Source organism: Anas platyrhynchos, chromosome 13 (genome assembly GCF_047663525.1).
Source record: "Anas platyrhynchos isolate ZD024472 breed Pekin duck chromosome 13, IASCAAS_PekinDuck_T2T, whole genome shotgun sequence".
Lineage (NCBI taxonomy): Eukaryota > Metazoa > Chordata > Aves > Anseriformes > Anatidae > Anas > Anas platyrhynchos.
In genome coordinates, this window is record NC_092599.1 from 13,041,190 (window position 1) to 13,069,010 (window position 27,821).

General features: G+C 55.2%; 1 protein-coding gene across 1 annotated transcript; it reads left to right on the forward strand.

The window, feature by feature from the left end:
* The first annotated feature begins 819 nt into the window (after window positions 1-819).
* On the forward strand, window positions 820-16,330 carry RBM5 (RNA binding motif protein 5). The gene is made up of 24 exons (XM_027467919.3): window positions 820-996; window positions 1,119-1,581; window positions 1,903-2,058; window positions 4,074-4,143; window positions 4,633-4,706; window positions 6,996-7,079; window positions 8,111-8,171; window positions 8,304-8,369; window positions 8,766-8,926; window positions 9,790-9,887; window positions 10,354-10,441; window positions 10,605-10,682; window positions 10,767-10,839; window positions 11,369-11,454; window positions 11,800-11,878; window positions 12,132-12,223; window positions 12,741-12,905; window positions 13,371-13,517; window positions 13,594-13,665; window positions 14,148-14,327; window positions 14,557-14,631; window positions 15,114-15,211; window positions 15,290-15,419; window positions 15,705-16,330. Exons 1-24 carry the CDS (start codon window positions 980-982, stop codon window positions 15,828-15,830), a joined length of 2,739 nt encoding a protein of 912 aa, XP_027323720.2. The 5' UTR covers window positions 820-979; the 3' UTR covers window positions 15,831-16,330.
* The last annotated feature ends 11,491 nt before the right edge of the window (window positions 16,331-27,821 follow it).

A 27,821-nucleotide genomic window follows, 5' to 3' on the forward strand; every position in this document is an offset into this window, starting at 1 on the left:
TACATGCAGCTCTGATTCGCCTCGGTCCCCACTCTGGGGCCGGGGCGCATGCTGCTCGTGCTCCAGCTCTGCTCGCACTCACTCACAGGGGGCTTTTCACCACCACAGCTGGTGGACGAGGCCGTGCGGCTGTAATGAGGCGTGAGAGGACCCCGTCACGGGGCGTAGCCATGCTGACCAAGGAGCAAGAAGTGCTTACCAGCTGAGTGCTCCCCAGCTGTACGCCCCTTGAAATGGCTGTAGGCACGTACCCAGCGTGCAGAGCCACACGCCTTTACCTGCCCAGGGAAGGCAGAGGTTTCACCTTGTTTCCCAGAGATCTGACATGAAGAAGGACCTGGATTTCCCCCTTGTTTCCCTCCCCAGTGGATCCCCATGGTTTCTGGCTCCCTTCCCGGGGAGCAGCGCCAAAGGAGCTGGCGCAGGGCACCGCACCGGGCGTGTTTTGCTTTAGCAAATATAAAAACAAAGCGAGGCATGACAAGGAAGAGGTGGCATGTGGTTTATTCACGGGGGCATGTGGTTTATTCACGGGGGGATTATGGCAGTCCTCTCACAAGGACTCTCAGCCTTTTCTGCCCTGTCCCAGCCCAGGAGGGGCTCACTGCTGGACCTACAAGGCTTCAGCCATCTCCTGGGGCAGAGGAAAAGGCTGGAAAGGAGCGAAAGGCCCCAGAAGGGTCGGCAGCAGCGGTTATTGCCTTAAATCGCATAAAACGCCATGAAAAAGGGTGCACCCCAAAAAAACTACAACTCCCGGCGTGCCCCGCGGCGGGCGGCTGGCTTTGCGCCTGCGCGGCGGCTGGAAGCTTCCAGGCGGCGGGCGCGGTTCCTGCTGGGTAGAAGACGGGCAGTCGCCTCGGCGCCATTTTGTGGCGAGGGAGAGAGGGGGAGCGTGCGCGCGGGTGTGAGCGTGTGCTCGGCGCCCAGTGGTGGCGGATAGCGCCGTGACGGGGCTTCGCGGATCGTGGCCGGCGCCATGGGCTCGGACAAGCGGTGAGTACCGGGGGGAGGCGGCGGGGGGAGCGGGGAAGGGGGGTGGGGGGGGGTGCGGTGGGGGGCAGCGGCGGTGGGGGGGCTGCTGCGGGCTCTGAGGCCGGCCCGGTGCCCCCCCACAGCGTGAGCAGGACGGAGCGGAGCGGCCGCTACGGCTCCATCGTGGAGAGGGAGGATCGCGACGAGCGCGAGTCCCGCAGCCGGCGCAGGGACTCCGACTACAAGCGGTCCAGCGAGGAGCGCCGCGGAGATCGCTACGACGATTATCGCGACTACGATAGCCGGGACTACGACAGCCGAGACTACGACAGCCGTGACAGCCGAGACTGCCGCGACTACGACAGCCGCGATTACGATAGTCGCGACAGCCGGGACTGCAGAGATTACGATAGTCGCGACAGCCGGGACTGCAGGGACTACGATAGCCGAGACTGCCGAGACTACGACAGCCGAGACAGCCGCGACTACGACTGCCGGGACTACGACAGCCGGGATTGCCGCGACTACGATAGTCGCGACAGCCGAGACTATGATAGCCGGGACTATGACAGAGACTACGATAGCCGCGACTACGATAGCCCTGAGGTGAGTGGGGTGGGGGAGAGGGGCTGGGACGGGGCTGCCCCTGCTGTGGACGGCCCTGGCAGCGGCCCCACAGCAGCAGGGGGGGGCCTGGGCCGAGCCCACCGGGACCAGGGGACCCCAGGCACGGCCCCTGGGACTGGCAGGACCCCGGGCACAGTCGAGGGAGGGTCCCCGGAGCTTGGAGGGGTAAGCACGAGGGGCTGGGGTCGAGTTTGGATGTCTGAGGCTGGGAAGGGAAGGTGGGTGTAGGTGGGAGCCGTGTCTGGCTTTAGCGGCGCTGTCAGAAAGCGCAGGGGCTAATTCTGGGCGCTGGCTTCTCAGAGGGAGCGGGAGCGCAGGAACAGTGATAAATCCGAAGATGGATACCACTCCGATGGTGACTATGGAGAGCACGACTACAGGAACGACATTAACGATGAGAAAGAAAGCAAGACCATCATGTTACGTGGCCTCCCCATCACGGTTACAGAGAACGATGTAAGTAGCCACCAAGGGGCTTCTCCTTGCTCACAGGGAAGTCCACAGCTTTGTGTCAGCAAGTCTGCGTGGTTGCTGCTGCCATTTTGTTAAAAGCTGCATCATGGTGGCCCCCTTCTAAACGTGCTGGTAGCGCTTCCATTTTGAATCCTGAAAGGATTCAAGCTGTCGCTGTTAAGTAACAGGTCATTTGAATGTTAAGCTGTTTAAAATTAACAGAACTGTCTCTGAATAGTCTATTTTCGTGCACACTTGGATGCTTCCCCTATAATTTCATTGATTTTTAAGTTACGCGTTCTCTTTTGCTTTTTCCGTTTAGTATATGGGAGAGTTTGTTTATAGATATTCCCCCCCCCCTCCCCAGTAGACTGAGGGGAGGGGGGCAGCTGGAGAAGCATTCCAGTTATTTTTGGTGTTATTATTGAAGCGAGAAGCTGTAAGCAGATGCAGAGCTCCTCAGCTAAGCACGGCCCTGCACAAAACTGCTTTGTGCGGGCACAGCTGTGCGAGTCATAAAATGGCTGCTGCAGAGCTGGCGGAGGAAGTAGGAAAGAGCTTGGTACGTGGTCATCTAACTTTGGTAGGAGGACCTTGAAGGTGATTAGCTTTGCATTCGTGTTTTTTTTTTCTCGCTCCCTTGGTGGAATATTTTTCTTACTGAGATACAAGCTGCTATCTGAAGGGGAAAAAAAATGTAAAAGCTGAGCTGGATCAGTTTTTTTCAGGCAGACTCCCCTTCTGACTATTTTTGTGCATCAGTTGCTAACGTAGAGAATCCTTTTGCACCACTTGTGCAGTGGACTTTTTCTTTTGTTACCTTTTTTGATTATTTCTTTCTCTGCTAATACTAAATACTCTTTTTAATCACTGTGTACTTTTGTGGCTAAGGACTGGATAAAGCATAGACTTCTGCATCCAAGTGATGGAACCCGGTTAGGCGTTACATGAAACACCTTATAATGATACGTGTTCCTGAAGTATTAATGCTGTAGTTTTACAGTTCTGGAAATAACTGCATTATAATTTCTGAGAAAGTTGAACATAACCTTAATTCTGAACTCATCTTTAATTATGCTTCTTAGAAATACTGTTTTCTTTCCACTGAAGTTAGTATCTTATTGGTGCTTCTGAGTGTAGTTGTGCACGTTTTTCAGCTTTTTCTACTTTTTTGCATGAAAAGCTTCTTAAATTGGAGATCCTAGGTCAGTTCCACCTAGCACATGAACAGAATCTTTAGATTGGTTTGGAACAGAATCTTTAGATTGGTTTGGAACAGAATCTTTAGATTGGTTTCAAGTTTGCTGAACAGCATTGTTGTAGGTAATGTAGTTTGAGCTCTCTAAGAGATACTGAAAAATCTTGCTTTGTCATCATCTCTTACATTTTAAAAAAAAGTCAATGCTTCTTTCTACTGTCCACCTCTCCACAATAATTTATCTAGCTTGTGGCACAACTTACAGATCTGTTGTGGCTGAGGACCTGATGTCCCTTTAGCATGGTATTTGGCAATAAATCATAAATCTAGCTTACTTTCTGAAAAGCACAAGGAAAACTTGGAGGGCAGCAACCATAGTTTGAGACTTAAGAATACAAATATGGAGCCTTGTAGTTCTGTGTTCCTGTTTACCTCTTCTAGGTGTTGGATGTATTTACATGTGCAGGGAGAGGGATGCTGGTGGCATTCTTTGTTAAAAAATAAAAATAAAGCACAATATCTACCAAATTTTGTACAAATAGCCTTAGGATACAAGATGATAGTGATTCAAATTCTGGATGATTCTGTGCACTAAGTGAGGGTGGCCATTATTTTAGCGCTGCAAAGGACTATGTGGGTTCTCTGATGCTCGACAGTATCCTGTTAAGTTCTCCTTAATGGTTTTCATTTTATCTAAGATGGTGTTCAGACTTTTATGTTTGTGTTCTCCTTGCATGTATTGTAACAGGTTGCTTCTGTATCTGTCTTAGCTGTCTGCCAAGATTTGAAACCTTAACTGTCTGATTAAAATCTCACGCAGATTCGGGAGCTTATTGAGTCCTTTGAAGGTCCTCAGCCTGCAGACGTGAGGCTGATGAAAAGAAAGACAGGTGAGAGCTCTTATCCAGTTTTTGACATCACCTTCCTCTTCCCCAGCCCAAAAGAGTATCCAGAATTATCCCCAAACTGCAAGCACGTGCAATCAATAAAAAAAAAAAAAAAAAAAAAAGGTTTGCCATGGCTAAGGAATGTGGCTTTTTGGAAGACTTTAGATAGCTGGTCGTCATGTTAAAAAGAAGTCTGTCTACAGGGGTTTTTGTTAACAGGTATTGGTAAGTAATATTAGCGTAAACCTGTTTAGTAGTATGTAGTCTGTTGCATGGTTACCTATAAACATCGATGCAAATCGAGTGAAATGTAGCCAGTTATGGGAGCTTGGTTCCTTGCCATGGCAAAATAACAAGCAGATCCCAGCAGTTGACGTCGCATTTGTAAAGCTGCTTTGTCATGAAGTAATGAAGCAGTTGGAGAGAGATTCACCTGTTTTAAAGGAACTGACTAACACAAGTATCCCGTCTATATCTGAATGCTGTCTCTAGGTGTAAGCCGTGGTTTCGCCTTCGTGGAGTTTTATCACTTTCAAGATGCTACCAGCTGGATGGAAGCCAATCAGGTTGCTTCACTCACCAAGTCTAGATATTCCTGAAAATGGAAAAAGTCTGTACAGTTTAAAAAAAAAAAAAAGGAAAAAATAAAGGTGGACGGAGTGGTTTGTTCCATAACAGTGATTTAAAAGAATAAAAGCTTTGTATATATTAAAAATTATAACAGGTAATGTTAGGAGAGAAAATCAGCTATTTTGAGCACTTCCTCCTAAAACGTGCAATTGTACTAAATTACAGGGTGCCAATTTAATTGGCTCTTCAACATAGAGCACGTAGTCTGTAGAAAAGTCTAACCTGTTTCCACCTGATATTTCCTTTGTTGCCGGAGAAGGCACCAGATTCCACAATCATTGCATTACATTGGTAGTAACCCTGAGCAAAATTCAGAAAAAATGGGGCACTTCATCAGAATGGTGTGTTCCTGGAGTTAAAGGAAGAGCGATGGCTCTTCTAGAGGAAAAAGCATGATTATTCCAAATAAATCCAGTGGAAACTGAGTTCTCTTAAAAGTTATTGTGTGTATTTTGGCTTTTCTGGAGTATGACTTGATAAGGAGCCAAAATGCAAAGAGTCCTCTAGTTTCTTTTCCAGTGGGGTTTTCCTGTTGCACCATAAATATATTTGGATTTGCTCATTTTTGGGTATTTGTTGGTAATCTGTTTTAACAACAGATGTTAAATATGCTGAAGTGAGCAAAGTTTGAGACACTTTTTTACATCTGAATATTTGCTGTGAAGGTCTTTGGGCAGCACGAGAAGTAGAATTAAGCTGTGTTGGTTTCACACGTAAAGGAGTGGCCCTGTAACAGCTTTGCAAGCAGTTAGTGCTCTCAGATGGAAGCTGCTGTGTGCCCTGTGCTGGAATGGCCTTCCAATGGCTTGTACCACGGGTAACTTCCCATTGTGTGGTTGAAGTTCTGTTCTATGATGTGCGGCTCGGTTGGGTGGGTGCAGCGGAAAGACTCAGGAAAGTAATGCTGAGCTTGTTTTCAGAAACGAGATAATTTTAATATATACAAAGCTGTATTGATGCATAATTTCTTGAAACAAATACTCAAATTCACTCCAGTAACCCAGCCACCTCAGTAGTAGGGAAAACATAGAATCTCCCCAGCGGCCCGGTTGCTGACTGTTAGATGAAAGAACGATGTATTGCAGCTGTGCCAGCAGCTTTGTTTCTATGTGTGCATATCCAGTGAGTGCTGGGCCCTCCAACCCTCCCTCCTGCCGGTAGGAGAAATGGCTTTGCCCTCTTTAGTTGTGCAGAATGTGAGAGCCTTATTCATGCTACATGCTAGACCTATCTGTCAGACCCTGTAACCAGAAAAGCCACTGGTCCTGACACTCCTGTGTTACCTCTGCAATAAGCCAGACTGCCATAAAAATAGTTCCTGTTTTAAAATGTCTGGGGGTTGGCCTCTAATGCACGTTTCCTCAGACACTTGCACCTGTTTGAAATACTCTGATGTCCGTGCACTGAAAGGGCATTCTGCATACCCACACTTGGCAGAGTGTGAGGCTGAGACTTTTAAAATAACTCTAAATTCCTAATTCCTGTAAAGTGAGAGCTGAAAGCATGATGAACTTTTCCTACCCCTGGAGAAGCTTCACTCTAGTTACCCATTTTGGAGAGTTCCTGCCTGAATGAAGAACACAAACCTCTCGTGCAGGCTTCCAATTGAACTGATGCTTTTGTCAAAGGAAACCACTCTGAGTTACATTTCAGTTGGTGGCACTTGTAATCCAGCCTCCGGGAGCTCTAAGCAGGGTCCCTTTGGGAGGAATTACTGTATTTGCAAAGGGACGCTTCTGAAGAAAGTGCTTGGAAAAAGTAATCCAAATGTGGTTGTTTAAAGGTCTGGGGAATTTGGAGTAGGGGAAGAAGTGAAGCAGTCACCTAAGGACATGTTTAAAAAGTCGCTCAATACTATACCAGAAGCGAATAGAAACGGGGCAAAGAGACTCCTAAAAATGTGTTAATCCTGAACGCAGCAGGTTAGGACTTTGTCTCCTTCGAGACACTTCCTGGTTCCATGTCAGCGTTTAGTGTTTGGCAACTTTTTCAACACTCCCTGATTCCGTTTATCTTTGCTCCACATCCCATTCTCTTACTGCCCTCGTCCTCCTCTCTGCAGGATTGGATGGGCAGGGTGTAGGTGGCGGTGGTTGTCCTCCACATCCTCCCCATATGTTGTCCATTTAATTCAGGAGCACTGATTCCTCCGAAGGGTGCTCTGCCATGGGAAAATGAACATGTGTGCCTCGCTCCAGGAATAACTGAAACCCCTTTTTTTGCAGAAAAAGCTCGTGATTCAAGGGAAGCAGATTGCGATGCACTACAGCAACCCCAGGCCTAAATTTGAGGACTGGCTCTGCAACAAGGTATAGTGCACGTTTTTATTAGTTTCTTTTTGCATCAGTTCCTTTCACCAGCTCAGTGATTTGAACGAAGCGGTGCTCATCCTGCCGGTCCCTGCAATTAAGGAGGAATACTAAAACACATGAACGAAAAGGTTTTGTCAACCTGATAGCAAAAAATAGATGGAGCGATGGCGGTGTTTAACCAGATGACACCTGGGTCTTGGGCCACAAGCTGAGGCTTGGGGCTGTGGTGTACTTGCCATCTGCAGCAGATCACAGGCTGTACCAGGGAAGCTGTGCGGTGTTCCCATTAATGTGTGATTGATCCAGAGTCATCTTCCAAGAGTTGCTTAGTGTTCACAGCTGGGCTGATAGAGCAGCTGCCATCCTGAGGGAATTCTCCTGAGTCTGCCGCCTCTACTTAGAAAATCAATACTACCTCAGCCTTAGTTTGACCTTCAGCTCTTGCTGGTGGCTGTGTGAATACTGGAGGACAGAAACAAGAAGGACACGGTCAGTTTTGCTTTAAACAAAGATCAGGCAGTGAATTATACTAGAACAGGAAGTCACTGGGTGAATTCCCTGTACTTTGGGTGACTGCTGGTCTAGTGTAGAATTGAGGGTCTGCTCCTACTGCTGTGCTCTTATTTGTTTGACCCCCCTCTAAGTGGAGGTATTTATAGCAAGATCAAAACCAGTATCCAAAGATCCAAAAACAGTGTTTCAACTGTGTAAATATAATTCGTTTTTTAGCCTGTGCTTTGGTTTAACGTCATGCTCTTTATTGCATCTGGGACTGTAAGCTGACGATGCAGTTGAAGTAGCTAAATAATTCAGGATATTTTTACTGACTTGAACAAAGGTAACTGGGGTGTTCTGAAAAGCAGCTGTGATACAGATAAGGACAGGTTTTGCTGTTCTTGATTACTCAAGGAGGTTCAGCTTTGTTGTTGTACTTGGTTTGAATGTCTTGTTTTTGGTGTTACACAGCAAATGTCACCATTGCTGCAAATTAACTGAATTCTTACTAGACCTCCTCTTGTTTCTCCTAGTGCTGCCTTTACAACTTCAGAAGGAGGCTAAAATGCTTCCGCTGCGGAGCGGACAAATTCGGTAAGTTGCATTCATCTCTGGAGATGGTGTTTGAATTTAGAGGAGTCTGCAGGTCCTAGGCTGTCCTGCGGAATGATGCGTTTGAGCAGTTTAGCAATGTCATGACTAAAATTTCTCTTTCTTCCTGTGAAGATTCAGAACAGGAGGTACCACCTGGAGCAGCAGAAGCTGTTCAGTCTGTGGATTATTACTGTGACAGTAAGTTATCTCTGATTTACTGCATGAAGTGCTATGGGAAAGCATGCACAGAACTCCTTGTCGTACCTCAGACTGCCCTTTGGAACCCACTTTGAACTCTAAGTGCGCAGTGCTCACCATGATTAGGTTGTTCCTGATTTGCAGACAGGAATGTGCAAATGTTGGCAAGTGCTTCTGCCCAGGAAGTTCTTTCCTTTCTTTGGGAGGGTATTGACAGCCCTCCTGTCTTCCCAGTGAAGCAAGTTCTTCCTGCCAACCCCCCAAACACTGTACTCTTGAAATGGAAACACGTTTGTGTCCAAAACTGCTGAGTTTTTTTTTTTTCTTTGAAGAAGTTGAAGTACTCTGGAAAGCCTTTATGTGCACACCTAATGTCTTACTTTCTTTTTTCCTCAGCCATCATTCTCCGAAACATTGCTCCTCACACAGTAGTGGAATCCATCATGACTGCCTTGTCTCCGTATGCCTCTCTGGCAGTCAATAATATTCGTCTTATCAAAGACAAGCAGACTCAGCAGAATAGAGGCTTTGCATTTGTGCAGCTGTCTTCTGCCATGGTGAGGGCCTTGCTGGTGTATTGGAGAGAAACAGCTTGTGTTTCTGTAGCTGAAGCAGTTAGAGCTTTTGTGCTGTGGCCTGCCCTAGTTCCCTGAGGGTTAATAGATCATTAGACACAGAGTGAATGTGTCAAAGCCTTTCATCGTTAGCTGCTGCTTGGAAGAAAGGTGGGGGGATGTTGTGAACCCATGGGAAATGTCTTTCATAGCAGAGTGCTGTTCTGGATTGAAGGCTAGCTTCATATTTGGGTCACAAATAATGGTCTGGGGTCACTTTTGGATCACACAGAACAGCTGGAGCGTACAGTGTATGAGGAAGTGCATAGAATTGGGCTTCTGCATTGCGAAGGTGAAGGAGGGGGGATCTTGCTGCTCTCTGCAGCATCCGTAGGGAAAGCAGAGCAGGCATGGGGAGTTGGAGTGAGGTACAGGGAAAATGTCTTCACTAGGTGGGAAGCTGACGTGGGTCCCAGAGGGGTGCCAGAACCTCCATTGCTGGAGATACTCAAATTGATGAGCGACATGGTCTATTCGGACTTGCTTTCAGCAGAGCTGAACAGTTTGATACAGGATGAAAGTGGGTAGCTGGTCTGATTCTGCTGGCCTGCCTTTTGGAGTAATTTGAGGCAAACAAATAGCTGCTTTCTAAAGCTGAGATTTTTAGGTGTTGAATATTCAGTGAAACTCATGCTGTCTGTGCATGGGCTGTAGTGGGTCCCATTTTACAGTATGAGAGGAGGTGGAGGTATTTTTACAGCTTTAACTGGTTTTGGTGATGTATTTGTGAACAGGTGAAGCTTTGGGAACTTCTGAATCCTCCTGGATAACCTGCCTTTCATAATAATGAGTGTTTCTCGTTGTAGGACGCTTCTCAACTGTTGCAGATTTTACAAAGTCTTCAGCCACCATTAAAAATTGATGGCAAAACAATTGGTGTTGACTTTGCAAAGAGTGCCAGAAAGTGAGTTGCGGTAGCAGTTGATTTCTCCTCCCCCACCTCCATATTCCTTGTATTAACCATCTGTAGTTGTCACTGTGGCTTTTGCTAAGATTACTGTCACTCCAGAGTTTTTCTTCCCTTACGTGTTTCGCGTTGCATGGTCCTTTTCTTCCTCGTGTGTGAGAAGAGTAGACAGCAAGAAACACAGCTCCTGTGTGTACCTCCAGTCTGCTGGAGCTGCCGTTGTAACTCCTTGCTTACACAGCATGGTGGTTTCACTGGGAAGTTAGCGACTGGTTACTGACTGTACAACAATGAGCCTGAAATGCCCTTACCTGCCAAGCAGTTCTTTGGCTCATTCATTACAATCGGCATGTTTAAGAACTGCGAAGAAATCCACGCATAAGGGCAGGCTCTACCTCCTCGTGTAGTAGCTGTTCTAGAAAAAAACGGTGCTTACTCAGGTGCGTGATCTTTGTGGTTTCAGAGACTTGCTTCTCCCCGATGGTAACAGGGTCAGCGCCTTCTCTGTGGCGAGCACAGCCATTGCTGCGGCACAGTGGTCGTCCACTCAGGTAAGGTTTGGAGACTGTTGCTCACGGTACTGTTTTCCTTAAAAAGGAAAGTTGAGATCTGCTGTGGTAGTTAGGCTGGAGCCTAACCAGTGTTGAAATTCTGAAATGTAGTAACTTTTACCTTCACTGATTTAAAAATTACAATAACCTGTTTGAATTTTAGCCGCAGACTGGAGAAGGCAGCACCGTTGACTACAGCTACCTCCAGTCAGGACAGGAGGGCTACACGCAGTATGCTCAGGTTAGTGGCAGCCCTTGCTCTGTAACTGGTAAGTTATTACAATTTGGGCGTCTCCTCACCCTGTGTTGTCATTTTCCTTTGCAGTACTCCCAGGATTATCAGCAGTACTACCAAAATCAAGGCGGCGTGTTGGACACAGATTCAGCTACCATATCAGGTAGTGCTTCCAACCCACGGGAGGCGCTGTTGGTGGTGATGATTTGCAAGGGTGGTGTTTTACCTTTAGGTTCTGTGTTAGTTGTCAGTGTGAAGGGAGATTGCCTCATACTGTTTGTCAGGGTGTGTGAATGAGTGTGTGTCACTAGAGGAGCACTGCCTGTTTGCTCAAGTGAGACCTCTAGTCTGTGAGATGAGAGTACAGCCTCTGTATCAGGCTATTGACAGAAAGCCTTGGACTCACGAGAACTGTGTAAACAGCTCTAGACAAATTCCCAGCACTGGCAGCTGTTGGAGGCCAGGAATCACTGGCTTGGAGAGCAAAACTTCCTCCCGAAAAGGAAACTATTCCTTGTCTGGGTAGAAAATGCCCACTGTGTATCTGTCTCCTTTTGAATGTTTATTGCCTTGTTTGGCTGCTGGAGCTGGAATTGGGAGCTGAAATTGTAAACAGAGTAATTTTAGCCCTAGGATGAAGTACTGTTTTACAAATGATCTGGCTTATCCACTACTGCTCTCTTTGTTGGCAGGAGCTCCGGTCACTACCACCACAGCTGCAGTTGTGTCCCAGAGTCCTCAGTTATATAATCAACAGACAAACTCACCTGACTCTCCGGTAATTACAGCACTCCTGGCTTCCAGTGCTGGGGCAGTACTTGCATGGGGTATCTGGCTTAGCTGTGGCCTCTGCTCGTTTAAGTGGGTGTGGGTACAGCAGAGCTGTGAAGTGTCCACGGGTGAAGTTCGTCACAGCGCTTGTGTTTATAACAGTGTCATCTGCCGTTTCGTTTCTGTGATAGTTCTGTTCTTTGTTAAAGGCGAGTACTAAGTGTACTGACGAAGAGCTAGCTCTTGTGTGCGTAGTGTGGGTTGCTCATGCCTTGGCTCGATGTCCCTGTTCTTCTGAACTTCAGTGGCGGATTTTTCTCATCAAGGTTACCTCTGTTCTTTTTTTTCCCAGACACAAGCAGCACCAGCTACCACCAGCACTCAGGCACAAACGGCTGCCCCCACTGGTGTCGTCCCTGGAACCAAGTATGGTAAGTTGTGAGGAATTTGCTGGCGGGGGCAGGTGTCTCCCTATCAGTCTCTCTTCTGTCTGTCAGGAGAGAGACTTCGCTTTGGCTGAGTGTGCCACCACTGTAAGGCCGTGGTGAAGCTGTCCCCAAAGAGCTTCTGCATGGATCATACGAGTGCTTTGCAGACATGGCTGCCCTCGTAGCTGCTGCTAATCTCAGGTGCTGATCTGAATTTAACTGGAATGCCTGTGTCCCCTGCTCTGTTTTTTTGCAGCTGTCCCTGACACATCTACCTACCAATATGATGAATCTTCAGGATATTATTATGATCCTGTAACAGGGCTCTACTATGATCCTAACTCCCAGGTAAACACAACCTCTAACCACCTGTCTTAGCTGGTGATATCTGTTAGCTCAGTATGTGTTAGGGTATGAGTTAAACTGGTACTCTGAGGGGAACACAATGCCTGTAGTACCGGATAACTCTCAGCAGGGGCTGTGATTGCACCTCCCTCTGGTTACAGTGCTTAATTCTTCTCAGTTTTTCTCCCAGTTTGGCCTGGGGAGGGTTATCACTTGTCACAGATACCATCAGTGAGCTATTCTGTTGTGAAGTGCAAAGTGCACCCAGCTCTGGGTTTTGGTGGGTCCACTCTTAGGAGAGGCGATAAAGTTCTCCATCGTGCTGTTGTGCACAACGTTTATGTTTGGGGACAGAGGTTTCAGTCACTCTGTGCCTTTTGACTCCTGTGAAGGCCTGGGATGCTCTGGAAAGCTCCTCATTTGATGCATTAGTCTGAATCAGACAGCTTTATTGGGGTTCTCTCTTGGATGCTCAGGCCATATGAAGTGTGTAACTTGTGATTCTTTGTGTCTTTGTCAGTATTACTACAATGCCTTAACCCAGCAGTATCTTTACTGGGATGGCGAAAAGGAGACCTACATGCCTGCTGCAGAAGGTATCACGTATCAGCAAACAGCGACCACAACCACCACCAAAGAAGTGAAGGAGAAGAAAGAGAAGCCTAAGAGTAAAACAGCTCAACAGGTAAAAGATGAAATAGGATCATAACTGGGCTGACATCTTCTGTGGAGTGAGATTGTACTCTGCCTTTAGTGACAAAGGCAATCCTAGTTATTTGGTGAATGCGTACCAGCAGGTTGCAGGCATTGTGCAGGGCTGAAGAGAGGCGGAGTTGGCAAAGACTTGAGTGCAGAAATAACTACTGCATAAGAGAAACACATACAAAGGCATGCCAGGAGCAGTGGGAGTATAGCTGAGCTGTCGCTTCGAAGAGTGGGTTGGTAGAAGGGTTCACAGGGTGAAACAGGCAAACTGCAGTGTTTTTGAATGCTGTGTCCAGGGAAACAGCTGCACTACGTTCAGTGTAAAAAATAGTGGGTTGCTGTTTTCTGGAATGTGTGTGCAAGTGGAACGATCGAGTCAAGTGTCGTAGGAGACGGGTATCCGTGAAGGGAGCTGTCTGAGCAAACCACTCTGCACCCATTTCAGATCGCTAAAGACATGGAGCGCTGGGCAAAGAGTTTGAACAAGCAGAAGGAGAACTTCAAGAACAGTTTCCAGCCACTGAGCACCAGGGAGGAGGAACGGAAAGAATCAGCAGCTGCAGATGCGGGCTTTGCCCTCTTTGAGAAAAAGGTAAGGGAGGTGAGAAGTGTGTGGCAGAGCGTGGCGTGGCAGAGCTTAGTGCTCATTGCATTCTTCTCTCATCTAGGGTGCTCTGTCTGAGAGACAGCAGATCTTGCCAGAGGTGATGAAAAATGGTGAAGATGAAAATCCATTGAAGGTGAGCATGAGATAGCAGGTGGATTGCTTTGTGGCTGGAAGTGGTGGGATTCCTGTATTCACAGAGGTGATGGGCACATGTCAAACACTCTTCAGAGGAGGATGGGCAGATGCCTGCTTTCCGACCTGCATTTCCATAGCATCCTCTGTAGAAAGCTGTGGTGGTTACAGGGATCCCATGCAAGTGCAGTAGGCTGGGAGGCTGAGAGATGCTGAGAGAAGTTGATTTCCTCTAGCCTCAAAGGCTCAGTTGACATCGTGAGGTTTCCAAAACCTCCATATTCAGACCACTGTTTGGTAGAGGGAGCAGGTCTTGTAGCCACTGTAGTTAGTGGTTCTTTTGAGCTGCATTTTGTCCTTTAGCATCCAGAAAGTGATGTTTCCTGCACAACACACACATGTAACAGCCTTTGCGTTATCTTTCTGGACTCTCAACTGCGATGACACTGTTGCACTCACATTAATGCTATCGTTCTTCTCCAGCGTGGTCTTGTGGCTGCCTACAGTGGCGACAGCGATAATGATGAGGACTTACTGGAAAGAATGGAGAACGAGGAAGAGAAGCTGACTGACTGGAAGAAAATGGCTTGTCTGCTGTGTAGAAGGCAGTTCCCAAACAAAGATGCACTTATTAGGCACCAGCAGCTGTCTGACTTGCACAAGGTGAGTCCTGTGCTGTCAGGAAGGTAGTTGGCAGCTGTAATTCCTTGTAAACCAAGCAATGCTGCATGTTGCTGTTTGCAGCGAGAGAAACAGCATACCAAAAAATAATTGCAGGTGGATTGTTTTTCTCCTCAAAGTCAGCTACTTGCTTAAAAAGAGCTGCCTTGCAGCCTGCTTGCTGAGGCGTTCTGCATCTCATGTTGTTAACGTGAATCTCTTCTCGTTGCAGCAAAACATGGATATCTATAGGAGATCAAAGCTTTCAGAGCAGGAACTTGAAGCCTTGGAGCTGCGTGAGAGAGAGGTCAGTGTTGAACTGAACAGATGAGTGCCTAATGGAAAAGGGCTTGCACAGATAATGTTGAGCTCTCCTTATCCTGACTTGATGCTAATGAGATAAGCCTTGTAAGCCAACCCCTTCTCGGGTCGAGGTTCAGAGCTGTCCTGTGAAGTGGAGAGAGGTGTCTCCTGTACCACAGCTACTGCTTATCAGGAAGGGGCCTTCCCCTCCAGCTCAGAGGTGCTGTAGCAGTGCTGGGGCCGGTGACCTTCTGGTGGCAGTGAAACGGCTGAGGCTGCAGGCTGGGGAGCTGCTCCCCTTCTGCTTTCTGGTGGTGTTGGGCGGGCTGCAGCGCACAACTTTCTGTAAGAGCAGGCACCAAGCATGCTCTGCAGCTTCTTTATATCAGTACTAAATATTTACACTAAATACTAATACCGAGTGTAAGTACACATGTGTAAATAAGCAACTCTAAACCATTGCCAAATCTGGTTACCTCATTGCAGATGAAATACAGAGACAGAGCAGCTGAGAGGCGGGAGAAGTACGGCATTCCAGAGCCCCCCGAGCCGAAGCGCAAGAAGGTCTATGATGCTGGCACAGTGTATGTACCTGAAAGCTCCTCGTTGATTGCGTCAACTGCTGACAAGCAACATAATTAACTGATCTTTTCTTCCTGCAGTAATTACGAGCAGCCCACCAAAGACGGCCTTGACAACAGTAACATTGGCAACAAGATGCTCCAGGCCATGGGCTGGAGGGAAGGGTCTGGCTTGGGAAGAAAATGTCAGGGCATTACTGCACCTATTGAGGTAAGCAGAGATGGACGTTTGGTGCATTTTTCATATTCAGAAGCACTCGCTGCTGAGATCCCTGGAAGACACTGCTGGGGCGGGGTGAGAGTGGTGTTAAGGCTACAAATACGGGGATTTCTTCCCCAGCGTCTAGTCTTATCTGGTGCTGGTCTGTAATGAGATGCATCACGCTGGCTTGACAGCATTTCCATTTCCCTCACCGCTCTGGCGAGCGGATTGTGCGTGGGAGGGCAGGCAGTTGGCCTCTCACCGCAGAGCTGACCCTCGTCTGTTCCCTTGCAGGCCCAGGTGCGGATGAGAGGAGCTGGCCTGGGAGCTAAGGGCAGCTCGTACGGCGTCTCCACGGCGGATTCCTACAAAGATGCGGTGCGGAAAGCCATGTTCGCCCGCTTCACAGAGATGGAGTAGCGTGCTCTGGCTCGTGGGTCAACAGTAAACTTGTTAGCCAGAACTGACTGTTAAACTCTGTAGCCTCGGTGGCCTGGCTGTATTCTGGTTATGGGTTAGAGCTGACCATTTCATTCCCTGGGACTTTTTCCCCTCTCAGCATGTTATACTTCCATGAGCAGACTGTCCAAACTGCCCCGACTTCATGCTGGAGAGCTCCTCGCTAGACCAAAGGGGATGCTGATCTTTCTACGGTCGTGTATATAGTGTAATGTATTTTGTGTTTGGAGCGTGTTGTCTGGATGCTGCTCCTGCCCTCCAGAGCAGGGCTGGGACGTGGTAGCTGTGGTTTCACACCGTCTCTGCTCTCCTTTTGTTGTATTGTCTGTTTGTTTGTTTTGTTTTTTTTTTGAGAACTTTTCCTGTACATTTTGTATGATACATCTTTGTATAGACTTTTTGAAGACTTGGATTCTAGGTGCCAGTTTGGCTCATTTCCAAATGAAATACATCCAAAAGTGCTTCTCTTTCTGTTTCTCGGTGGGTGAATGAAGAATAAGCTGCCAACGCTCTTCGTCCTCTCTCTGATTCTGCTTCTTCCTTGACGAGGCTTCGTCTTAGGTTCTCCCTGCAGCCCTCTGCCTCCTTCCTTCCCCCCCTACGCTGTGCTGCACCTCGCCCCCGGTGTCTGCACAGCTCCAGCACGGAAGCAGGCACAAGCCCCAGCTCTCCTTGCTCTGGAACCGGGGCCAGAGCCTCCCTGTGCTCATGCAGCTCGCTCCAGGGCTGCCCCTAGGCTGTCCCTGTGACAGGAGCCTTGCCCTGAGGCAGGGCAGTGGGCAGGCTGTTCTCCTGCCGTATTTATGAGCCCCTGCTGGATTTCTGGACAGGGTTTCTGTCCTTCAGCCTTGCCTGAGGCTTGTTGGGGCGTGGGCGTGGAGCTGCTGGAGGCTGGGTAACCGCAGCCCTCTCCTCTGACTGAGGTTATTTCTACAGCTGCTTGGTTAAGACAGCTCGAACAGCTCTCACCTTCCTCCTGCTGCTCACATTTTAGCCTCTTGAGTCTGCTCCTGTCACCCGTGCGTCTGCTGTGGCCACAATGAGCACAGAAAGGTGGCCTCAGCCCCAACCCCTGCTCCTGATGGTGGAGGAGCAGCTTCTGCCCCGTGAGCTGTGGCTTCACAGCGCTGCCTGAGTCCTGCTGGCTGTGGCACTGCAGCACTCGGTGGTTTTTGGGGTAGGGGTGGCTGTGCGTTGGTCTCAGCTGGGGCTGTGCTGTGCCAACGGGGCCGTGCCACCAGGTGGCAGGCATGGCCCAGCCCTTGTGCCACGGGGACAGGACATGGCACCGGGCTGCGCCCCTGGTCCTGCCTCATCCTCTCCAGGTTTGGGTGGGAAGGGACAGGGCTGAGGTCCCCAGGTGCCTTTGTCACCTACCGGAGGAGTGGTTGAGCAGCACTGGGGGGGCAGAGCCCGTGTCCCCTCACCCTCTTGGGATGGGGAAAGCCAATGTGCGGCCCCGGGGCTGCCAGCGCCTGCCAGCGCCCGCAGCTCCAATTTAGGCAGTGAAATGTGGCTGTGCGTGAGTGAATGCGCCGTGGCCCACTGCCTTCGGGGGGACCTGGTGTCCCTGCTTCCCTGGGGACCCGTCTCCGGGAGGAAAGCAGCCACGTGGGCTGGTGGGCGCGGTGGGAGCAGGCTTAGGGACGTGCCTGGCACCGCCTGCCCCATCCCGGAGCCAGGGGCCAGGCTGCTGCCCCGCGCTTGGGCCGTGTTTTGCAGCCTGCCATTGTTTTTGGCCATCCTCTGTCATTCTTCCCGTGCCGAAGCACCCGGGTCCCCAGGGTTTTCCTTGGGCAGCTCTGGGAGATGCCAGGGAACATCTCCCTCCTTGGGGCCCTTGTCCCCAAATGTCCCCCTGGGGCAGCATGGGGTGAGGAAAGCCTTGATTACGCAGTGACAGCTGCCCTTCCCCTTCCTGCTCCCGCTGGGCTCTTCCCTCTGTCTCCTGCTGAGCTCCTGCCCTTGGGAAGCCGGCAGGGTCCGGCCAGGAGCTGCTGCACCCTGCTCGTGGTCCCCTGGGGGTGACAGGGACATTGGGCTTGGGAGCGTTAACGGAGTGCTGGGGGAAGATTTGGGTGCCACATCTGGGTGGGCAGAGCCCCGCTGGCACGGGGATCGTGTCCCCGACCCTATGGCTTCTGTTAGAGGAAGAGGAAGAGGAAGGGCTGCCCCGGCCTTGGGCTCAACCAGGCTGCAGCTCCTTCCAGCTCTACACGCGCACAATTAAAGGTCACTCTCGCCTTGTTTTTAAGGTTCATGATTTATTTTATTTTATTATTTTATTTTTTTTTCTGGCTGGCGTTCAGAATTCCTAACGTTAACGCTCCCGAGCCCGATGCGCCCCGGCTTTCCAGGAGGCCCTTCTCACGCCGCCAGCTCTTGCGCACTAATTGAGGGGAGGAAAGCAGCCAAGTGGCTCGCGCAGGCAGCCGCTCCCCGCGGCGCTCATCAATCACCCGCGCGGCCTCCCCGGGGCGCAGCTCGGCCCTGGCTCCCGGGGGGGTTCGTGCCCAGCACCCTGAGATATGGGGTGGTGGGGCTGGGGCTGCGCTCGGAGCTCTCGGGGTGCTCCCCTCCGTCACCTTTTGCTGCTGCAGGGGGGTTACACGCAGCTGTGTCCCCTGCTCCTGCTGAACGTGGCTGAGGCGGTGTTGGGTTACACCGGAGCGGGTTTTCCCTTCCTTGTGTCAATATTTTTTCACCCAAAAGCCCCACAGCCACCCCTGCTGCGGCCCCGAAGGAGGGGCTGAGCCGCGGTGAGCCCGGCCTCACGGGGAAGGGGCGCGGGCTGCGGGCTCAGAGGGGTTTGGGGAGGGGAATGGGCACCAGGTGCTCGGCACAGGGTCGGGTCACCGCTGTGCTGCAGCCCCGGGGTCTCCCCGCAGCTTTCCCTGTGCCTCAGTTTCCCCATCTGGGGCCGGCAGGGGTGAGGTGGTGGCGTGCCGCTCTGCCCGCGAGGCCTGGGAATCGCCTGCCTCGGGTTCCCCCGCTCAGGCAGGAAAAAAAGCTGGTTTTAATCGACTTGCCATGTGCAGCAATGTGGATGCAATTTCCCGCCCAGGGGGTGGAGCGGGGGGGCTCCGGTGTTGCTGGAAGAAACTGAAAGCAGATGGGTGCTGGGATCCGCGGCCCTGCCCGCCTCAGGGCTCACCCGTCCCCGGCTCCATCCAGCACCGGGCTCCTCTGGGGGAGATGTTTTGGGATCCAGAGGCCAAAAATTGGTGTCCCCGGTGGAGAGCTCCAGCCAAAATCCCGCTGCAGTGACCGGGAGCACCCGGAGCGCTCCTGCTGCTCCCCACAGAGCTCTCCCCTCGAGGGAAATGCCCCATCCTTTCTTCTCCCCGGCTCCCCACCAACCCTCGCCTGCACTCGGGGTACCCACGGGCCAAACCCCTCTGTGGGGCTGGGGGCTGGCGGGGGGACCTGGGGGCGAGCGATTGACAGGCGAGGAAGGCGACAGCAGTGCGGGGCGGCGGTGCCGTGCCGGGGTCCCGTGGCTGGATGCGAACACGCAGCCGGGCCCTCTGCCAGGCGCGGGTGTGGGGAGAGACTTGGATGGGAGACGGCTCCGTGTCAGAAACGTTTTCACAGGGATTTGTCACCACCTACAAACGTTTTTTCTCCCCCTCTCTCCCCGTAACAACCAGGGCCAAGGGGTGCATGCGCGGGCGTGTGCGCAGGGGAAGCAGTGGCTGGGTTGCGCTCCGGTTCCTCGGAGGAGCGACGGGGGGCTCGTTCCCCTCCTGGCACGGGGAGGGAGAACGTGCAGGGAAAAGCCAGGAGAGGCTTTGGGTGTGGGGAACAGGGCGCCCCGAAACAGCCTGGGCTGCTCACCCCCCCCCAACCTCGCTGCCTGGGCTCCCCATGGGGAGCGGCTGCGATGGGAGCGCCTCCGGCATCATTAGCGCTCCTCCAGCCGGCACGGCGCTTCGAGCCCATTTGAAGTGCACTTGAAAAGGGTGGATTTGATGGGAGGAATGTGACGGGTTTTTGTTCTCTGCCTCTCGAGCCCCCCGGTTGAAGATGTGCGTAATGAAGAGCTGTGACTTTCACTCGGGTTATTTTGGGATGGACTACTTTTTTTTCCGAGCTGGTGGAAGACCATCAAAGCAGCGCTTTGAAAAATGTCCCAGTGTATAAATAACTCTGCTGAGAGCATAATAACGCGGGCTCCCGCGTGCGGCGCGCGGAGACGAGGCAGACGGCATCTGCCGCACCACGTTGCATTATAAAAAGGAATTATTCATCCCTTCCTCTAATTAACCAGGAACCGTGAACTTGTCACGGGGAGCCTGCAGAGGGTACCCCCCGAGGCCGGCTGGGGGCACGTCCTTGTCTCCCCGTTAGCCTGCAGACCCCAAGACCGACATCTTCTGGGGCTCGCGGCTCTTGCTTGGGGCCAAACGCGTGGGGCATCCTGCGGCAGGATGAGACCTTTGTGGGGACCCTTCCCGGAGACCGACTTTGGGGTGCAGGCCACGGATAAGCGGCGCCTGGGGATGGTTTTGGGGAGCCACGGAGCGGGTGGGCGCAGCGAGGGGCTGAGACTGGTGCCAGGCCCAGGGGGAGGAATGGGATCACCCCGGGGGGAAGCCCGCTGCAGCCCCCGCCCCACGGCTGTGCCCTGGCAAGGACGTGCAGCCAGGACCTCCCGGCAGGGAGACTAATTTTAGGCACGCTCCGGAGGGGCTATTTTGGACCCTTTGCCTCTGCGTGAGTCACCTGCTATTTTTCTGCTCCGCTGGGGCTATTTCCGTGGCCAAGTGATTTACGTGCGCTCAGACAATGCTGCCCATGGTCATCTGGGGGCCGTGAGCCAAAACCATCACCCGGACACCCCCCCCCGGAGCAGGGGCTCCCTGCACCAGCTGGCTGTCGCCTGTTCCCTGTGGGCCTGGGTGGCCAAACCAGCGTGGGCTGGGGGGCATCTGGAGCTCATCCCACCTCCCTGCCACATCCTGGGACCGCTGCACGCCTCGGTTTTGGATCCCCGCGGTCCTTCCGAGCCCTTCCCGCAGCAGCAGCGGGGCTGGAGGTGGCGGGGGGCCGGGCGGCGAGGGTGGGCATCCTGCCCTGCACCCGCTCCCTCCCCAAAACCCACCGCCTTGGAGCCCTGGAGGCAAAACCTGGGTGTTTCAGGGTTGTCACAGCAACGTGATGCACCTTTGCGGTTGCCACGGCAACCCCGGGGAGAAGTTTTTAAAATTCAGGCAAGGTAATTTCTCCTCACCGCTGCGATTTCGTTATCGCTCGGCTTGCCGCTCCCGGGGGACGCGGCGTCCTGCCTCGCTCCTCCGCCGGCAAGGTGGGATCTCAGAGATAACGAGCGCCAGCAGCAGCCGAGCTGGGGCTGGTGGGGGCTGAGAGGGGGGGAGCGGGGCGCCCCGGTGCCGGGCCCGGCTTTGGCAACGTGTGCTGGTACCTAATGAGCACCCGGGGGGGCTGCGCACGCACCCTGGGCTCGAGGAGAGCTGGGGGGGCAGAAGGACGAGGGGATGCGGGCAGATGGGGTGCCTGGTGGGCAGAGGGACCAGGAGAGTGGGTGGTGGGATCTGTGTGACCCCCAGGGGTCATCTCAGCAGGAGGTTGGGTTGTTGTCCCCCCTTTTCTCCCCATGGAGAGCCCGCGGGGTGCCTTCATCCTCGGGGGATGCTCTGCTGGTTCCTCTCCTGCTCTCTTGGACCCACGGCCAGGAGCCAGAGGTAGGTTTTGGACTGGCCACGGTGGTACCCGCAGCCCGGTATCGGGGGTCCCCCCGGTGTTTTGGGGGCGTCCCTGGGGAGGAGTTGGGAGGAGAGCGGGCACAGGCGCAGAGCTGCCTCTCCTCCCGCCCGCAGCGCCCAGCGGGGCACGGCTGCTGGGGAGCACGTGGCCCCAGCCCATATGTTGTTTGCTGGGAAGAACGAACAAACTTAATTAGAAATGTGCCTGCCATGAGGTTATCGACTCGTTAAACACACCGGTCCCCCCGATGGGAGCCAGCGGCTTCCGAACGAGCCCGTTGCCCCCCCAGCAGGAGGCTGCGGCGCTGGCTGGGGGCTTCAGGGGGGTTTTGTGCTGCACTCACTGGAGCCAAATGGGGACAGGAGCCAAAGGGCCGTGCCCCACCATTAGGTTTCAGAGTGAACGCTTACTTGGAAGGACTGAAGGAATCATCCCCCAGCCTCACGATGCCTGTAGTGATGGCCAAGTTCCAGAGGGCCCGCGCACCACCGATGTCCCCAGGAGGAGCTCTGCTGTCACCACCCCGCTGTCCAGGAGAAATGACAGTGACGATGCTCACCAGGAGACCTTATTCCAGCCAAATTCACACAGCAGAGCCCCGACCTCCGTCCTGCCCCACGACAAAGGCCGCTCCTGGCTCTCCTGGGGCTGGCAGCTCCGGGCGAGGGCTGGCGGCGTGCGCGGGGGCTGTGCCACCAGCCGCCCCCTGGGATCCCCCCGGCTGTCACCAACCCCCCGCGGGGGCTGCTGTCAGCCTGGGGGGACAGGCAGGCAGCCTCTCGCCGCGGGTACCTGCTGCAGCACTTCCCTTAATGATGAGCTCGGCTCGCCTGGCCCCCCAATTAACTCCACCGTGCCGGCTCGTCATGCTGCACTCCCGGAGGAGTGCCACAGCGGAGGGCCCGGCGTTTTTCCCCCCCCTGCAGCCACTGCTGGTCCTCACAGAGCCCATGGGCGCCTGGAAATTTGGAGGGGGTGCGTGGCACTGGGCGCAGGGCGCACGGCTGCCCTGGGGCGGGCAGGCAGCGCGGCCACGTCGCGCACATCGAGCTGCCCACCCGCCTCCTGGCCCCCGTCCGGGAGGGCAGCAGGTGACGGGAAAGCGAGACCCGGCCTGGAAGGAGATGAAAGGCGGCCTCGCAGCTGCGGACACCCGACGCCACCTGCCTGGGCGCGCGGGCGGGCCGGCAGCCGGGATGTCCTTGTCCCCGCGCAGCGCTGCGCCCCGGCTGTGCCGTGCCGTGCCAGCAGCTCCCTGCCCGCCGGGGAGCCCCCTGCTCCCCACGCCCCGGCACAGAGCCCCCGGGGCCTCTTTACAGATCGAGGACAGGGCCTGGATCTCCGTCCCACCTCCCTCCTGCCCTATTCCAGCAGATCCCTTGCGCCCTCACCCACCCGCGGGTGCTCACCGCCCACAGCGGGCTCGCTCGCACGCCGTGCCCAGTCCCTAAGACCACCAGCCCAGGGAATTTGCTCGTTTTTCCCATCCCGTTGTCTCCGGCTCCGGGACACGGCCACTGGCCCTGCTGCCACCTGGAAGAGGTGACAAAACTTGTGCAAGAGTCCCCACCCGGTGCCTCCCGGGGTCCCCACCCGCTGTTCGAGGCTGGAAGGGGGGAAATTGCCTGTCACCAACCGCCCTGCCGCCTCGCCACCTCCCTCCCAGGGCGCCAATAAATCCCCTGCCCCACACCTGCCTGGTTATTAGCCTCCTCTCGCCCCGGGGAGGTCGTTCCTACTGTTTCCTTCCTGCCTGCGAGCCAGGTTTGCTGCCAAAACAGGTGTTTCCCCGGGGATGCTGCAGGCACCCCCGCTGCCGTGTCCCAGCCCGATGTCTCCTGGCCTGCCCTCAGCCCCGGGGAAGCTGTGGGAAGGCGCTGGGTGTTTGGGGGAAGAACCTGGGCTGGTTATTAACCGCCCCCACGAGGAGTTCTCCCACCTCAATGATGGGGAAAAAAAATTAAAATTAAGCCAGAATCGGGGCTTGTGACCTTCCCACACACACGGCCAAGGCTCGGGGAGCTGGGGACACTGTGCTGTGCCCGGCAGGCTGTGCTTGCACTCGCGGTGCTGGAGGCAGCTCTGCCTCCCCGGCACGGCTGCGGCAGCAGCAGCAGGGCTCAGGTGAGCTCTCCGCTCCCTTCCCCGTTTCATCTCCCCGCCTGCTGTGGCTGTCTCCAGCTCCGCAGCCTCTCCCCGACACGGCTCGCCCCGGGCTGTTTTTCTCCTCCATCGGTTGCCGCAGTGCTCCCAGGGCTTGGGGCTGCCAGCACCCCCCCCTCTCCTGCTTCCTCGGCCTCTTGCCCCCCAGCCCGGCCGCCCGCAGATTTGGGAGACCCACCGGGGTCTGGCCTGGTGACCCCCATGTCCCCAAGGGATTTGTTTCCCCTTGGAGGTGGGGTGGCTCGGGGCAAGCCCCCGGCCCCACACAGGGGATGGGAAGGGGGTCGGAGGTGCGGTGCCCCCTCCCCAACCCAACCCACTCCCTCCCTGGTGGGTTTCATCTTTTTAGCTGACAAAGACGGGGAGGGGTGGTGGTGGTGGGGGGGGGTTAGAAAATAGCGAGAGAAGAGGAACAAAGAGGAAAAAGGCTCCTTTTCAGCGGGGTTTGAAAATGGAAATCACCCTGCGGAGGAGGGGACGGGGGCTGGGGGCTTTCAAAGCATCCCCCCTGCCCTGGGAGGCAGGCGGAGAGCTCCCGGCCCCGTGTCCTTGGGGAACAGGGGGTGGCCGGGCAGGACAAGAGGTTCCTCACCCGGGACCCTCATCTGGGGCCCTGGGGGCGGCTTCAGGGGCTCTGGGTCGGTGGTCGGGGGGGGCCAGATCCTGCACAGCCTCCGTGCCGGTTGCCACGGCGACCTGCCTCTGCCGGAGCATCGCCTGCACCGGGATGCGGTGCACGGTCGGGGAAGGGGCTGGGGGGCACACAGGGGATGGGGAGCCAGGGGATGCCTCCCCCAGACCCCCCGTGACCCCAGCAGAGGCTCTGCACCGAGCCCAGGTGTCCTTTTGCCACCTCGGGAGGATGCCGAGTCCCAAAGCCCAAATTCAGGACCTCAGGAGTCCCCTGGAGGTGGGCACCAAGGGGTCCTGGTGGCAGCAGCTGGCAGAGGGCACTGCCAAACCTCATGGACCACTCCGAGAGCCAGCACAGCTTTGGGGTCGGGTGCCTGTCCCTGAGCACACCCCCATTGCCACCATTTGCTGCTGTTTTTTTTTTTTCCCTCCCCACGCTCTTACCCAGCTCCCGGCCAAACTTCCCTTGCTCGGCCCCACGTGCACCGAGGTGTCCCAGTTTCTTGCAGCCCTTGAGCTGTTCCTGCTGCCACTCGCATGTCCTCTCCAGCTCCTCGGCGCCCACCGATGCCCACGGCTGTGCCACTGACCCACTTACACGGCACGTCGGCGTCTCGGAGCTGCTGCAGCCCCAAAAGCTGGCCAGCGCTTTTGGGCAATGCGCTATTTGCTGCGGGGAAGGGGACCCTGCGGCTACAGGGATGGACACAACCGCCCCAAACTGGGACATCCCACCCGCGTCCCCAACCTGGGCAGGGCTCCGGCTGTGCCCCAAGCCTTCAGCTCGCTGCTCCCCTTGCCAGGATCAGCTCCTGCCCCTGCAGGAGGCTATCGATCCGCCCGGAGCCTCTCCATTACCCGCTCTCTGACCGTGCTCAGCTCCCAAGCCGGGCTCAGCATCGATCTGCCGGGGGCAGAGCCGCTGCCTTTCATGCTCTTGCTGCCTCCAGTTCCTGGAAAAGCCCAGCTGGGCCGTCCTCTCGCTGCTCCCCCGAGCTTCTCCTCCTCCTGCTGCACCAGCCAGCGGCCACGGCAGCGCCCGGCCCCGCAGGAGATGCCGCAGAGCCCGGCGCTTGGGGCAGGAGCCACGAGGCCGTGCCCCATCCCCGGGTTTTGGGACGGGCTCCGTGCTCTCCACCAGGGCGGATGGCTCCCGGGCCATATTGGTGGTTTCCCAGCCCAACCCCCTGGGGACACCCGCCCGGCGCAGCCCCCCGCCGCTTTTCCCAGCTCATCACCCCGCCAGGCAGAGGAGACAACATCCTCGGCCCTGCCAAGACAAACACGGCGCCGTCCCAAACACGCCGGGCTTGGCAAGCCCCGCGCCTCGGCCATCCATCACGGCAGCCCGCTGGGGTGCACGGGGCAAAGCCTTCCCCTGGCATTGCCATGGGGTTCAGGGGGGATTCAACACCCCAAATCTGCAGGGTGAGGGGTGGGCGCTCTCTGCTTCTCTCTCTTCTTGGGGTCTTGCCCAACTGTGGGGTGCCGGGGGGGCGATGCTTTGGTCCCCAGCCCCTTGGTGTGCAGAGGGGACCCCGGGGGGGACAGCTCGGCTGCTGGCTTGTCCCCAGGCAGAAAGTTGGCCGGAGCCACCTCCAGGCTCTTACGATAATAAAACCCTATTTAAGAAAGCATTTGACACCCTTGCTGTAGAGGCAATGGCCCAAATATCCCAAACATGCGGGGAGGGTGGGGTCATGGGGGGGGTGTCCAGCAGGGAACCAGAGTGACCGGGGAGGAGAGGGAGGGGATGGGGATGGGATGGGGATGGGGATGGGATGGGGATGGGATGGGGATGGGGTGGGGATGGGGATGGGGATGGGGATGGGGATGGGGATGGGATGGGGATGGGGATGGGGATGGGATGGGATGGGGATGGGGATGGGATGGGGTGGGATGGGGATGGGGATGGGATGGGATGGGATGGGATGGGATGGGGATGGGGATGGGGATGGGGATGGGGATGGGATGGGGTGGGATGGGGATGGGGATGGGATGGGATGGGATGGGATGGGATGGGATGGGGTGGGATGGGATGGGATAGGATGGGATGGGGATGGGATGGGGATGGGGATGGGATGGGGATGGGGATGGGGATGGGGATGGGGATGGGGATGGGGATGGGGTGGTGGGTGCCCACCTGGGGCTGGTGACACCAGGCTCTTGGGGCCTGGGGGATGCTGTCCCCTCCTCCCCGTTGGGAGGATGGGGGGATCAGCCCCGCAACGGGGGGACACGGCGACCCATGGCAAGGCTTGTAGGCGTCATGGAGAGGCTGGGGGGGGGACTGATGAACCTCGGCACCGACTGCGAACAGGAAACCCCCCCGGGCTGAAGCGGGGCAGGGAGGCTGCAGGAAGGCTGATTTACAGCAGCGGGGAGCTGGGAGAGGCCGGGCCCCTTAATGGCTCGGGGCTGGGTTAATGATACACCGGGGCTCGGCCCCATCCCAGCGTGTGGGGCTGGCCGGGGGGGGCACCCAGCTCCTCTGCAGGTCCCGGGCACCCCCCAATGGGCACCCCCCGAGCCCCTGGGGCTGGGGATAAAGGGACGGGGGGGGGGGGCCGGGTGGCAGCGGCTGCCCCAGTTTCTCCCTCTGCCAAATGTGGGTCACCACCCCCAGAGCGGTGACAGGGGGGGAACACGGGGGGGACACGGGGGGCTCTTGGTGGCAGCCCGATGTCCCGGCAATGGGAGGAAGGGAATGGGGGAAATCAGGGGGAAAACGGGGAAAAAATGGGGAAAAAAGGGGGGAAAAAAGGGCAGGCTTTGTTCAGCCCCGGCCTCGAGGGACTGGGGGCTCCCGGGGGGGGTGGGGGGGTGGGGGGGATGCCAGCTCCTTTTCCGACTTATTTCAGCCCGGGGAGCCCCCGCAGGTTGGGTTTTGTGCCCTTTTTATCTCCCCGGTGCCAAAACTCCCGTTTTTGCGAGGAAAACCGAAGGCAAAGCAGCGGGGGGGGGGCACGGAGAGGGGGGCAGAACAGGGGGGGAGCCACCCCCCTGCTCAGCCTTACCCACGAACCGAGGCTTTCGGGGCTTTTTGGGGTGTGCCCGGGGGGCTGTGAGGTTTGTGGGGTGGGGGGGGCCGCTCTTTGTCGGGGCTGCCTCGGACCCCCCCCAGGCTCTCACTGCCGGCACCCCGCAGACAAAGGAGGGGGCGGCGAGGAGGGGGCGGCGCAGCCCCGGGGGTCCCGATGCCGGGGTTTTCCCCTATATAGCGTGCCCCCCCCCCATCCCATATCACCCCCCCCTCCCCACCCCGGCCCCGTTTAACAAAAGGCAGGAGCCGGAGGTGAGCGGGGCGGGGGCGGGGCTCGAACCCGCGGCCCCGGGGAGTGAGCGAGGGGGGGGGCGGGGCTTCGAGGTGGGCGTGGCCAGGTGGGCGGGGCTATGCAAATGAGCCCGCGGAGCCCCATGGCGAGCGCC